At 46.3% G+C, this 14,503-nt stretch overlaps 1 protein-coding gene across 4 annotated transcripts in view; it reads right to left on the bottom strand.

Annotated features, from left to right (window-relative positions):
- Positions 1 to 486: 486 nt before the first annotated feature.
- Positions 487 to 14,503, bottom strand: part of PRKCD (protein kinase C delta) — a 57,911-nt gene continuing 43,894 nt past the window's right edge. For all 4 annotated transcript variants that reach the window (XM_074283535.1, XM_074283534.1, XM_074283537.1 and 1 more), the window contains 12 exons: positions 14,373 to 14,458; positions 13,688 to 13,817; positions 12,576 to 12,676; positions 11,913 to 12,009; positions 10,973 to 11,076; positions 10,164 to 10,337; positions 8,995 to 9,086; positions 7,250 to 7,312; positions 6,624 to 6,762; positions 5,540 to 5,728; positions 2,793 to 2,921; positions 487 to 1,168 (listed from right to left, as the gene is read on the bottom strand). In XM_074283535.1, coding sequence (XP_074139636.1) covers positions 1,010 to 1,168; positions 2,793 to 2,921; positions 5,540 to 5,728; positions 6,624 to 6,762; positions 7,250 to 7,312; positions 8,995 to 9,086; positions 10,164 to 10,337; positions 10,973 to 11,076; positions 11,913 to 12,009; positions 12,576 to 12,676; positions 13,688 to 13,817; positions 14,373 to 14,458 — 1,463 coding nt within the window. In that variant the 3' untranslated portion in view covers positions 487 to 1,009. The remainder of the gene's footprint in view (positions 1,169 to 2,792; positions 2,922 to 5,539; positions 5,729 to 6,623; positions 6,763 to 7,249; positions 7,313 to 8,994; positions 9,087 to 10,163; positions 10,338 to 10,972; positions 11,077 to 11,912; positions 12,010 to 12,575; positions 12,677 to 13,687; positions 13,818 to 14,372; positions 14,459 to 14,503) is intronic.

The following is a 14,503-nucleotide window of genomic DNA, read 5'->3' as shown; positions in this document are numbered from 1 at the left end:
TCTGCCCCCACTCATGGACAAATCTTACTATTCATTCTTAGTTTTCTTTTTTTCTTCATTAGTCTTGTATTTCTGCCAACCTACAACCTAGATAGACTGGGAGCTTTTCCTTGGCTTTCACATCTTCCTGTTTCCTTCCTAGGACAGAGTCTGGCAATTTGGTTTTCTTCCAGACTATACCCTCCCTGAGGGCAGATCCAGAAGTGTCTCCTGTCTCTCATAAACAGTCCCTGCTAGAGAATGGCGGGGGGATAAGACAAGGAATGATGTCTGATTAAACTCGGCTTTCTTCCTCCCACAGCTCCAGAGAGCGCACGTCCAGCTGGTGGAGAAGATGCAGGACCTGGAAGGTAGACTGACTCAACTCCGAGCCCCGGGGGCAGCCGGCCCAGGGCAAGGACAGGGAACTCTCCGAGTCCCTTAGGTGGGTTCCAGAATGTAACAGTGGCCAAAGAATTTGTGGAGAAGAACACTGTAAGGACAGACTGACTGTTCCATTGTTTTATTGGAGACATAAATAATAGAACCAAGAGGGCTTATGGTTTATGTTTGGATTTTGTTTGTGTGTTTTTATTAAAAAAAAAAAGTTAACATATCACCAGTTCCCTTACACGTTTCTTCTCTATGGAGCAATATATACAGCTTTTCATATATATATATATATATATATATTTATATATAATATATATTTTCAATAGATAACTACATTCAAGTAACAAAACATGGGATTTACAATCTTCCTCTTCAATGAGAGGAGCAGAAAATTCACACATGATTCACAGAGGAAGGTACCTAAAACCCCAATCATGCAAAAGACCTGCTGTCTATGGGCATAGAAGCAGCTAGAAAAATAATTACAATCACACTGTTGCATATTATGGGGGCCCAGGAGAGGGTTGAGAGGGGGCCAGGAGAGATCCCAGCCCTGTTCACCCTGGGGGACCGGTACACCTAGCTAGCTAGCACTGGTGGGCTTTTGACCAAGGGGGTAGAGGGTTCCACAAAACGCTCATTTCTCCAAGAGCCGCTCAAATTTGGGGTTGACAAAGGAGAAGCCGGCAAAGGCTGTCTGGTCCATAGAATCGATGAGATTTTTGTCACTGAAGGATAGGCGGGCCTTCTCGCTTAGGAACTCACGATCAAAATTGTTGAAATCACCAGCTGACTTCTGTGATGGGGAGGTATGAAGAAAAGGAGTCAAGGATGTGAAAAATCAGAGTGAGCAGAAGGCAGGACCTTAGGCCGGGAGAAGGCCATATACTTTTCCCTCCCATAAGGCCAAACATGGCTATGGCCATGATCCTAGAATCTCTCCTAAGAGTAGATCAAAATGTGCTTACACATATTAGATTTAACATATATTTTAACATGTATAACATATATTGGATTGCTTGCCTTCTAGGGGAGGGGATGGTGGGAAGGAGGAGAAAATTCGAAACATAAGGCTATAAGAATCAATGTTGAAAATTATCCATGCATATGTTTTGAAAATAAAAAGCTTTAAAAAAAAAAGAGTGGAATATAATGGAGAGAAAGGGAAGGAGGATCCTGGGTATCTAAGAGAATGAGAAGATATGGAAGACTAGAAAACCTCTCTAGTTTTCTGGATATAGCTTTTTAACTAGATGGACTACGTCTGCTCCTTTAGTTATAAAACCTTCCGTTGTTGTTAGTTCCCCACTTGTGATGTCAAAGGTAGGAAGCCAATCTCAAAATGTGAGATGCCCTTCCCTTCCATAAAACCCCTTGTCTTTTCAGCCTCCCTGAGAGATGCCCTCATGTATGGAAGGATGAGGGATCCGGGAGTCCATCTATTAACTGCCAGAGGAGAGGTAAGAAACCCAACTCCACATGGGTGACTTCTCATGTCCCTCTTATCTCCCCTTCTATGCTCTCACCCTAAGGTATCTCAAGTCAAACAACAGGTGCCTAAAAACAGGCTACATAAAGGTCTACTGCTTTGCAGTAAATGGCTTGCCTAATTCTTTTGTGAAGCCCAAGTATCAGAACAGAGGATAACCGTAAAAGGAGAGGGCAATGTCACAGAAGAACAGCCTGGATCTGATTGATCCCTACCCATCTCCTGCTTAGGAGGGCTAAATCTAAGTTAGAAGGAATAGTAGAGAAAGGAAAAGGATGAATCTTGGAAGGGGGCTCCCGGGTGGTGGTAATGCTTATACATCTCATGCAGATATAAAACTTTTCATGTATATCTGCCCCACTCCCCCTTCCCAGGGAAGACTGTCAGTTTGTGTGTGTGTGTGTGTTTGCTGAGGCAATTAGAGTTAAGTGACTAACCCAGGGTCACACAGCCAGTAAGTGTCAAGTGTCTGAGGAACTCAGTTCCTCCTGACTCCAGGGCTGATGCTCTAGCCACTGCACACCTGGCAATCTCTGTCAGCTCTTTAAAGATAAGAGTCTGATTTCTATGTGAATTTGAATCTTTCAGAAGATCTGGCTTGAGGTTAGGTACAAGTAGGCACTCAATCACCAATATCTTCTCATTTAATTCAAATCAATCCGTTGAGCACCTATTATATTCCAAGTCTGGGGATATGATGACAAAAATTAAATAGTTGGTGCCTTCATGGAGTTTACTTGAATGATGGGATAGGAACCTGGTCAGCTGAAGAGCCAGAAGAACAGAAGGACTGAGGGGGAAAAGTCAGAGAAGATCAGAGGTGAGACGGTAAAAACAGAAGAAGTGGTGGAGGAAGGCAAGGCAGGAAAACCTCAGGTTTGGAGATGGTAACTCCAAGTTACTAGTGACTACGAGGCAGTGGACCACTTACCACTTTGGGCTTGAAGGGCGGCTCTACTTCCCGCTTCTCCAGGAGAGTCCAGTTGATAGTCTTGAAGAATGGATGAACTTTGATATTACCTGTCACTCCTAGTCTCTTGGTGGGATCCCTTTCAAACAGCTGCAACCCAAGAGAACATCGTAGTTGTATTAGAAAATTATATAAATTCAAGCTCAGGCAAGTTTGCTGAGAACAGACTACAAGAATCAGTCACTGGGGGACTTAAGCGATGGACAGAGTGAGATTTATATCAAAGAAGCTGGCCATGGTCTTCCCCAAACCTGGTTCTGGATACTCTAGCCAGAAATAGAAGCTTTATCTGGAAGCAGGTGTGCAGGGTGACTAAGGTTTGACGAGTGAGTCAAGATGTTCTTCATGTTGGAAATAAGATTCCATTTTTCTATGATGCTTTTTGGTTACATAGGACCTTTATATCCATTATCTAAGTGAGATAATCTTTAAAATAATCCTGTGTTTGGAATCATCATCCCTTCTTTAAAGATGAGGGGAAGTAAAGTCCTGAGAGAAGGAAGCAATTGTCTATGGCTTAGGGCTAGCAGGCAATATCAATGGGTCGGAAGGAGAAGGGGCACTCCATGTGGGCCATTTTGGATGATGTAATTCCCACCAGTTTAGAAAACTCATCCTTGATCACTATACAAGGCAACAAGATTATATTATGATCAATTCTGATGGATGTGGCTCTTTCCAACAATGAAATGATTCAGATCAGTTCCAATATCTTGTGATGGAGAGAGCCATCTACATCCAGAGAGAAGACCATGGGAACTAAGTGTGGATCACAACATAGCATTTTCATTTTTTCTGCTGTTGTTTGCTTGCATTTTGTTTTCTTTCTCATTTTTTTTCCTTTCTTGATCGAATTTTTCTTGTGTATATGTATATACGTGTGTATATTAACATATTTTAACATATTTAACATGTATTGGATTATCTGCCATCTAGGGAAGGGGGTGAGGGGAAAGAGGGAGAAATCTGGAACACAAGGTTTTGCAAGGATCATTGTTGAAAAATTATTCATGCATATGTTTTGCAAATAAAAAGCTTTACTAAAATAATAATACTTCTCATCCTTGTTTTTTTACCCATATAAATTCTACCTTAGAAGAATTGAGCTGAGGGCTCAGCTCAAGATTTGTATCCTCTAACAAGGATACTGACCACCTCCAGACAAAAGTGATTTTCTTTTTTTTCTGGGCTCTTGTAGCGTTATTGTCTGGAATCCTCAATCCATCTCTGTTCTTAATTCTGTGAGCAATATGTGGGTGACTTGTCTCCTGACTTAGACTATGGGCTTTCTGAGGGCAGGCACTTTGTGTTTTGAGCTTCTCTGTACATGTCAGTACCTGGACACACGGGAGGTAGCTGGCTACCTTGGCAATTAGAAAGATGGCATGAAATGCCCACAGAAAGGCCAAAGCAAATGAGCTCTAGATTTGGCATTGGGAGCCCAAGCTCAAATACTGGCTCTACTACCAGCAACCTGTGTGACCTTAGGCCAGTCACTGATTTAACTTTCGGGGTCTTGATTTCTTCATCTGTAAAAAAATGATGGCGGAGAACAAGATGACTTCTAAGGCTCCTTCCAGCTCAGAAGTCTATGATCCTTCCAGGCAATGAGTAAAAAGCAATTGTGGTTGAAGAACCAAACGTCATTCATTCAGACAGACTAACTTCAGGGGTGACTAGGCCAAACTGGCTGACATTGGGAATAATGGAGTATTTCTAAAGACATGTGGCTTTATTATTATGAAATTTATATGAATACGTGATACATTGACATTTATGGAATGAGGCTAACAAAGACGATCCAGGTGGCAGTCTCACAGACCTGATTTAATGAATGCTTACGAACCAACGGCATTATTTGTCTTCAATTAAATGCGGTCTTGGAAGAGAGTTTGAGGGCTTATAAGAAGAGACTGTTCTCTTAAGTAGGTTAACCCCACCCTCTCCCCAGTGCTCTTGAGATGATTCCTTTACTCCAAAATAAACGTTCTCCTCCTTTCCTGCAGCTCCTTCCCTGCCCCAACCCCAGCCGCTCTTTCACCCCTAGCCTGGCTCAGTGGCTTTGGATTCTGAAGAGAGTCACAGCTCTAAGGAGCATGTAGTGACCGAGGGGTCATGCCTCTGGAAAGAGTCCAAACCCCAATTCCTGCCCGTGACCAAGAACAGATGCTGTCCTTAAAGGGAAGGAGGGGAATTCAGGCCCTTTCTGCTTCTTTTCCTCCTTTCTCATGAGTTTCATGCCTTGGAGAGCAGCATCCATTAGATTGTGAGCTCTTCGGAGGTGGGGACTGTCTTTCGCCTTTCTTTGTATCCCCCAGAGCTTAGCACAGAGCCAGGTGCACAGAGGAGCTCAATATATGCTTACTGATTGATCTGGACAGCTAAATTGCTCTGTTAGAGTACTGGAAAAGGCAGGAAAGTCTGAGTTCTAATCTAGCTTCAGATTCTTGCTAGCTTTGTGATTTAGGGCAAGTCACATAATCTGTCTGCCTCAGTTTCCTTACCTGTAAAATGGAAATCATAATTACACCCACTTCTCAGGATTGTTGTAAAGAAAAAATAGTATCTACAAAGTGTTCCACAAACCTTAAATTGCTATATGAATGCTAGCTTTTATTAGCTATTATGTTCCTCTCAACCTTGCAGTCCTCGTCTAGGCTCTTCCTTCTCCCTGACAGTGCCCTCCTGCCATCAATCGGACCCCATACCTTCTCCAGGATGTCTTTTGATTCCTTGGTAATCCATCGTGGGTAGTGGGGAGTGTCCACACGGATGGACTCAAAGAGTTCATCCTCATCATCGCCGTGGAAGGGGGATTGCCCAATAAGCATCTCATACAGGAGGACGCCAAAGGACCACCAATCCACTGAGAACGTATACTTCAAGCCCTGCAGGATCTGTAGGAGCAAAGCAGAAAGGCTGGGGCCAGGGCAGGCAGAAACTGCCTCTGGAATGGGCATGGAATAGTGAGGATACTGGGCTAACTTCCTTTTATTCACAGTCATACCCACTGAGACTCCCTGAGTCCCTTTGGATCTAGAAGGGACTCTAAGAGCATCAGGTTCAACTTCCTCATTGGATGGAGGAGAAAACTGAGTCCCAGCCAGAGGAGAGAAAAGAATAGTCCAGCAAAATGGAGGCAGAAACAAGGCTGGGACTTATACCTTGGGACTCCTAGAATAATAGCTTTTTTTATACGCCATCCTTCCTAAGGCTTCCTCCACCTCAGACATTTTTACCTCCTCTGCTAAAGGACCAGAAAACTAATCCCTCTGTCCCTGCTCCTCAATTCAAAGCACTTTCTCAAAGCTGAATTATTCATTTGGTGGGAGCAGGGAGGTGTGGGACACTGGGGCTCAGAGAGAAAGAGCTGCTCACCAAAGGTTACAGAATGATCTAAGGGGCAGAAGGTCCAGGTGTCCCACTGGGTGACAGTTCATAGCCCTGGAGCTGGCCAAGGATGGAGAAAGAGCAGCTGCTTCTCCAGCTCTGGGACACCAAGTCCAGCATTTGGGGGCGGGGAGATATAGTCCAGATATATATATTTGGTATTCCCCTCGGCCTCATGGTGACTCAGATAGGACAGATGTTGAGAAATCCCCAAGCAGAGGAACTCTCAGTCCTGGGGATGGGGCTTCAAACGGTTCTGGGGCTTTCCTGTCAGGGCCTAATAGGTGTGGACTGGCCAAAGCTGGTGAAGGGGGACCCTTCTTGAACCAACTCTGAATTTCACATGGTAGGTCCCCCTCCTTAGCTGGGGCAGGGATGCCTACTGCCCAGACCCACTCTCACCTCGGGGGCAATGTAGTCTGGTGTACCACAAAAGGTGCTGGCCCTGTTCTCCCCCACCACATTCTCTTTGCACATCCCAAAATCGGCGATCTTGATGTGGCCCTCTTTATCCAGCATCACATTGTCCAGTTTGAGGTCCCTGTGGGAGAGTATGATTAAAGAAAGGCATCAAGAGTCAGTCTGCTACGGCAGAGGAGACTAGGGCCCCAGATGTCCAGGATTCTCTTCCCAAGCAGAGCATTACAGGCTGAGGAGAGACAGACAGACAGAGGAAACCCAGAGAAAGGAGTTCTCCTTAAGGTGAGTACTGTGGGTCATGGGGGGCGGGGAACAGAGGAAGAGTGATTAAATGGATTCCTTCTCCTTTCCCTACCTCAAGGGGATGGGCCTTTGTCCCTGGGCCTCCAGAAAGCTCTCTTCCTCAGCTCTGCTGAACCTGACCTGTCTGCCCCGGCTTTAACTCACCTCAACAAGTATTGATTAAGCATCTGCTACAAGCAGAACCCCGCACTCCAAGCTGGGGAGATGGCAACACCTGGCTAAGAAGGGTCTCTGTGTTCCTGGCGCCCCTAGCTGCCCTGCATCCCCAGCCCCCCCTTCCTGGCCACTTCCAGCCCATGACTCACCTGTAAATTATGCCTTTGCCGTGTAGGAACTGTAAACCACACAGGATCTCAGCACTGTAAAACCTGTCCGAGGGAGGCAGAGGGGGGAAGAGAGTTGGTCACTCTCAGAGAAAGTGGAAAGGACTACGAGGGGAGTCAGGGCTGTTGAGGGTGTTTAGGGTCTTGGTGAAAGAGAAAAGCATGGTCCAGGGCATGCAGGGGCTTAAAGCCCTGAGGAGTAAGTGATGGCCTTCAGAGAGTTGACTACTGGAGTTAAAAGCATCCCAGGGGGTTAGGACTATGGTGTATAGAATTAAGGTCTGGGGGAGGTGGATCGTGGTGATGGGGATGTTAAGTCCAATGGGGGACTTAAAGTCACAGTGGAGTTTAGGCTCATCTGGAGAGGTCAGGTCTATGGAGAGCAAAGAATTAAAGCACAGAGGAGGGCCATCAAAAAATGTTGGATCCTCTCTGTTTGGGGTTGTGATCATGGCAGGAAAATTAGGTGCAAGACAGGAATTAACCATAAGCAGTGGGCTCTACTCCCACAGAATAGGGCCATGGCAAAGAAAATACTGTGAATATTTATCGGAGGTTTAAGGTCAAAGGGGAGAGGATTAAATTTGTGGAGGATAAATTAGGACTATAAGAGCAGGTGGGTCTCTTTCAGGCATCATGGGAATGGGATAGGATAGGAACTGACTCAGAGAATTGCCACTTCTGCCTGAATCCTCTCTTTCATCCCAGGGCTCACACCCCTCTCTTTCTGTCACCAGCAGGGCAACCAAAGACCATGGGGAGGATGTGAAGCTTGAATCCATACAGTATCACAAGAGAATGTTTATAGAGGTACAGCTCAGACTGGACCCCAGAAATCATGCTGGGCTAAGGGCCAGTCCTATACCTAAACTCTCTTTCTCCCAAAGAAAACTGCCTCAGTGTTCCTTAAGGCACTCCAACTTAGATTGATGACTTTTTTTCCCTCTTCTAAAACAAAGTGGATGACGGAGTTCCTCAAAAGCAGGCTCTGACACTGAGGCTAGACAATTCAATGCCAAAGAAACAATTCTGGACAAAAGTCAGGAGTCAAAGCCCAACCTCTAGTTTCAACCTGGTCCCAGCTTACTATGTGACTGTGTAATCAAATGCGATAATTTATGTGAAAGTGCTATATAAATGCAAGGTGTTATTATTGTCTCTCTGGATCTCATTCTTCTCATCTGTAAAAAGGGGATAATCATCTCTGGCATGCCCTTTTGGTGTGAGGATCTAGGAGGAGAATGAACATGAAAGGAAAAGGTCTTTTATGCACCTAAGGAGTTATTAGCATTCCTCTGCACCTCCAGGGGAAAAAAAATACAAGATATCGGAGCAGGAAAATCAGGGATTCCAAGATCAACTCTTCCAATCTCCCAACCTCTGACCTTTTTTTTTTTTTTTTTTTTTTTTTTTTTTAACATATGAGGAAACTAAGGAGCAGAATGGGAAGGGACCCTTTAAGATCACAGTTAATTTGAGATACGGCTAGCCCATAATGCCAATACTTCTGCTCACGGGCTCATTGTCAATCTACTGCAGCTTCTAACGGGGATGATCTGAAGGGTACCAAAAATACTTTATCTGGTGCAAATCTTTCCTCCCTTAGCCCTGATCCCTGCGACTCAGACCAGGGTAAGAATGGCTTCCCAGGAGAGAAAGGTCAGGGAATGAAAGGTCTGGGGGGAAACTTTCTCCCACCATTCAGGAACGGCTGGCCCATCACTCACGTGGCTCGGTACAGGTCGAAGCGTCCCTTATCCTGGATGTGAAACATCAGGTCCCCTCCATTGAGGAATTCCATCACAAAGAACAGGTGGTCCTAGGCAGGAGAAGGGAAGGTGGTGAACAAAGGGACCACTGCCCAGTATATTGGGACAGAAGGTAGATCACCTATGGTACCCCTGTGGGCAATGCTGAACAAGTTGATTCAACAAGCATTTATTATTTGTCAACTATGTCCTAGACACTGGGGGTAAAAGACAAAAAACAGCCCCTTCCCCTCATGAGCTTGTATTCTGCTGGAGCCAAGGAAGAAGGGAGTGAGATGGATGCAATAGTAAATAAAACTGCTCTGAGACTTTTGGGACACCCTGTGGAAGAAAGCTGCTACTCTTCCTTTTACTCTGGTTACTGCTGCTGTTGCTACAGGAAGTGTAGGATGATGCAGGAAGCACAGACATGGGAAGGCTTGAGGAAGGCTTCCTGGAGAAGGTGGCACTTGAGAGAAGCTAAGAGGCAAGGAAGGAGAACAGAAGGGCACAGGAGACAGTCTTTGCAAACACAAGAAGGTGACACGGACTAGCCATGTTTAGGGAAAGGACACTGGTGGGAATGGAGAATGAGAAGGAAATATGGAAGTAAGCCTGGACGGTGTCAGACTGTGAAGGGACTTCAATGCCAGGAAGAGGAGTTTATATTTTATCCAAGAAGGAACAGGCAGTCACTCAGAGAGGGGTGTGCTGGAGCCAGGTTGAACAGGAGCTGGTTGTTAAAATTTTCATTTTAAGCATTTACATCTCGGAAATCGGCAAACTACAAATCAGAGTTGATTTATTAGCTTGTTGACTGTCTAGACTTAAAAAAGTGATGGAGAAAATTCTGATTAAATATAAAAGTGTACACACAAATATTCCCCATCCCCACCCCTCTCATTTTCAAGGAACTGGTTGTTAAAATATTTGCCAGCACAGTTCTGGAAACCGTACAAGTTTCTTGAGTTGGAAAGTGGTGAGGATGGCTTGGAGAGGGGAAAGACATAAAAGAGGTCGGTCATCTCCCCCTAGCCTCAGAAATCCTTGGTTCTGAGATGTCCCTCCCTGAGGGGAAGACACGGCTCTAAGCATGGGGATCCTGCAGGCTAAGTGGAGTGGAGGGGACACATGATTGGGGAAAGTACCTTGGTTTGGAAGGTACAGTACAGATGCGTCAGGAATGGGTTTTCCCAGGCGAGCGCCAGCACTCGCTTCTCCACCATGGTGCATTCCACATCATCGTCTATCAGAACGACATCTTTCTTCAGAGCCTTCACAGCGAAGAATTCCCCTTTTCCCTTCAGCTCGGCCAGCAGCACCTGAGTCGCCAAGGAAGAGAGGCAAGGGAACTGAAGCAGGCAGAGGAGGCAGAGGAGCCTGCCATCTGTGCAAAGGGTGAGCGGGGGGGGGGGGGCAGTAGACCCTTCCCCCCATCATCCCCTCCAAACACCTGCCCACATCTGACCCACACTTCCAACAACACACATCATAATGCTTCATGACGCAGTTGTCCAGATCCATAAAAAACTGCGTGTAGATGAACATTGCATCCATCAAATGCTATTTTCCATTGCCTCACAATTATGCTTTTTGATCACTTCTAATGGATCTTTGATGATTCCTGTGTGCATTAGTGTCTAATTTCTCACAAATTCTCTACCCCAACTAAGACTGAGAAGATGGCCCCATGGAAGTTGTCTTTAAAGCAAGAAGAGAAACCTTCAAACTCTCCAAACTTCTCCAATCAGCAGCCCCAGAATTAGCTAACCTAATCAACCCCTTGTTCTCCAAATGAAGATGGAATGCTCCTTCCACTGCCAAGGAGAACTTGCGGACCTTAGCCACAGGACCAGCATGCTGGCTCTGCAATTTGCAACCTCTTTGGGACACCCTTGGACAAAGTGATCTCTAAGCTCCCCTCCAGCACTGGTTGCCACAGGAGGAAGCCCCTCACCTTCCCAAAGCTGCCCTTGCCCAGGACTTTGTGGAATGTGAAGTTGTCGATGTTGAACTTGGAGGGCGTGCTGCCTTCCCAGATCTTTCCGTAGGTCCCGTTATCTGTGGGAACAGAAAGTAAACACTTCAGATCTTCACTCAAGACCCCGACTCGCACTCCAACATCCCCCTGCATTTAACTTGGTTCGGAAGTGCCCAAAGGGACTCTTACGGAGGTGCCTCCCATCGAGCCTGACTGCTCCCCAGAGGATTAGACTTCTCACAGTTTCCTGAACTCTACACCTTTCCATAAACTATCTGGACAGAGGCAGGTAGGGAACACAGTGCAGGCAGTGCTGGGCCTGCAGTCGGGAAGACCTGAATTCAAATCCAACCTAAACACTTAATTGCTATTGTTACCTAAGGTAAGTAATCTAACCCACTTGCCTCAGTTTCCTCATCTGTAAAATAGTGCTATTAGCAGCACCTACCTGTGAAAGTTACTAAGACGACCAAATGAGATAATAATTGTAAAGTGCCTGGCACATGCTAGATGCTACATAGACATTTATCCCCTTTGCTTTCTTCCTTATTTCTGCATCTCTGACATACTTGTAATAATATATTATACATATAATATATTATACATATATCGATATATGTTGTATACTTCAAAAAAAATGTAAGTTCCTCACGGGCAGGGATCACTTCTTTTTTTGCCTTTGCATCCCAAGTGCATCGCACTCAGTAGTGCTTAGTAAATGTTAGCTGAAGGGGGCAGCTACGTGGCGCAGTGGGTAGAGCACCAGCCCCTAAGTCAGGAGGACCTGAGTTCAAATCTTACCTCAGATACTTAACACTTCCTAGCTGTGTGACCTTGGGTAAGTCACTTAACCCCAATTGTCTCAGCCAAAAAAAAAAAAGTTAGCTGAATTGAAGTCTATGTTTTGACAGCTCACCTGCCATATCTTCTCCAGAGGCTTCTGCTTTCTTCTCAAAGCCTTGATAGATGCCAAAATTGTCCGGAGACCCTGCATCTGACTTCCGGGAAGACTTCTAGAGAAAGGGAACAGAGTCAGCAGCAGAGCCAGGTCCACAGCCCCAGGAGGGTGGGAGCAGCTGGAGGGAAGAGCAGCATCTTGTCCCCCACAACCCTGACTCCATGACTAAGCCAACTTTCCAGAGCTGCTCATGGGGGGACCCCCTGTTATTTCAACAACAGATTTACTCCATTTTAATCAATGGTTATATGGCTAGAAAGGCTTCACCAAATCCCATTTTCCCACCGATGCCCTATTTTCTCAGGATATGTTCATTTCACTTCTGGTAAATCTTCTGTGGCCTTCTAAGATTTTCACTTAAGTTTCTGAGCACTTTTCCCAGCACGGTACAAGGTTCTTCTTTTAACTTTTTCAGAGCCCTGAACTGTTCTGGGGAATTCTTTGAATGAAGAAACTTTTAGTCTTAACATACATCATCCAAGTCCCAAATTTTCTATTCTGCAAATTGGGGTTGGGATTTTCGATCTGTCCTTATCTGAAAGGTGCAGGTTAGTGCTTCCCCTCGTCCTAGCAGCAAAACATCCCCCCTGCTCGGTTCCCACAGCCTGGAGGCTGCCATACCTGGCTGACTTGGTTTAATGCTTCAGCTAACAGCTTCTGGTTGATGCCGCATAAATTTGCCACTTTGTTCTGACATTTGTGATGTACGTTCATCCCACAGTCTAGGGGAGAAAGAAAATACAGGAGTTTGGAATCTTCCCTGAATCCCATCTGCATTCTCATTCTGTAGCCCCCAGAGGGATGGAGAGTTGCTCTATAGTTCAAATCTAGTCTCAGATACTTATTGACTGTGTGACACTGGGCAAGTCACTTAAGCTCAGTTTACCTCAGTTTTCTCAATTGCAAAATAGAGATGCAGGATTGTTGTGAGTTTCAAATGAGATAAATCTGTAAAGTTGTTAACACGGTGACTGGCCTACTTGAGGTGATCAGCAAATACATATTTCCTTCCTTCCCCAAAGAAATGAGATGTCAGGTGGGAAAGTTACATACACCCTGACCTACTTCTACCCAAGAGGTAGCATTACATAATAAAAAATAATTGTGATAACTAATATTTATATAACACTTAAGATTTGCATGTTAACATGTTATATTCTCCATCCTCAAAACAAGCCAGTGAAGAAAGTGCCATTATTATCCCCTTTTTACAGACGAAGAAAAGGAGAGGGGTTAAGTGACTTGCCTGAAAGATAAACATCTGAGGCAACATTTGAACTGGATTTTCTGGACATAAAGCCTAGTGCTCTATCATCTCAGTGGAAAGGGCTGGCTCACTGATGAGTAAGTGCCCCTTTCTTCTGCTTCCAAGAGACCACCTCCCCCTTCTACCAGCTCCCCACCAAACTCCCTCACTCCTCAATATGGATGTTCCCCAAGGCTCTGGCTTTGAAACCTCTCCTCTTGCTATGGCCTTTCCCTTTTCAGTTTCTTTCACGCCCAAGGCTTCAACCAGCGCCTCAGAGGATGGATGACTCTCCAGGCAAGACCGCCCATCAATGAGTGGAGCCCTGACCTCTTTCAGAGCTCTGAGATTTGCACAATTACTTCCCAGATCTCTGTACCTGGAGGTCCTGTGGGCAGAGGGATGGGCTTGGGCCTCGGAATTCAGACTCCCCCTGCCTCTCCCCTCGGTCCCTCGCCCCTCCCACCATTGCCTCCTGCTCACAAACCTTCACACTTTAAGCCCTGTTTCACCAGGCCCCAGAGCAGGCTCCCACAGTGATCACAGAAGGTGGGGCTCATGTAGTTGTACACCTTGAAGCGATGTGGCATGTCTATGTGGAAGCGCTCCTTCTGGAACTGGGGAGAGGGTAAGGAACAGGCTGTGAGTCCCTGCACCTGCTCCCAGCCTCTGCCCCCCGTCCTCCAGCCCTATGGAAGCTCCAGGGCCACGGACAGTCGGAGCCCCAATCCATGATACTTTTAGGTAAAAAGGCCCAGAGAGAAGGTGTGGATGGCACTGGCCCTGGGGGTGGGAGAAAGCCAAACCTCATGCCGCCTCCACGCCCACCTCCCAAAAGGCACTGGAAGAGCCCTTCCGGAGGCCGCTGGGGACCAGCCCCTTGCCAGGAGGGCCAGTTTCCCGGCCATGAAGGCCTCAGACAGGGACATCTAGTACCATTCAGAGCCTTTCCTACTGCAGCCGCTCTAAAGAAAGACTAGGTTCTATGTGGGTGCTGGCCACATCCCGGAGCCCCCAAATTCCTAAAGAATTCCTAATCCAAATCAATAGTGGCCCCTCCCCAGCGGTCTCAGCCGCTGTCACTCTGATGTCCCTAGTTTGTCCCCCTCCCCTCCCCAGCCCTGCCCGGGCCCCATCACCACAACGGTCCCACCCTGACCCCAACATCTCACCATGGTGTCCCTGCTATTGGCCGCCGTGCCCGTGCAGCGGCCGATGATCTTGTCGATGCATTTCTTGTGGATCGCCGCGTTACATTCTTGGGAAGGCAAGGCCAGGGTAGGGGGTGGGAAGAGATGCAGGG

Source organism: Sminthopsis crassicaudata, chromosome 1 (assembly GCF_048593235.1).
Source record: "Sminthopsis crassicaudata isolate SCR6 chromosome 1, ASM4859323v1, whole genome shotgun sequence".
Classification (NCBI taxonomy): domain Eukaryota; kingdom Metazoa; phylum Chordata; class Mammalia; order Dasyuromorphia; family Dasyuridae; genus Sminthopsis; species Sminthopsis crassicaudata.
The sequence above is the reverse complement of the archived record's forward strand: the minus strand, read 5'-3'. Positions and strand labels throughout refer to the sequence as shown.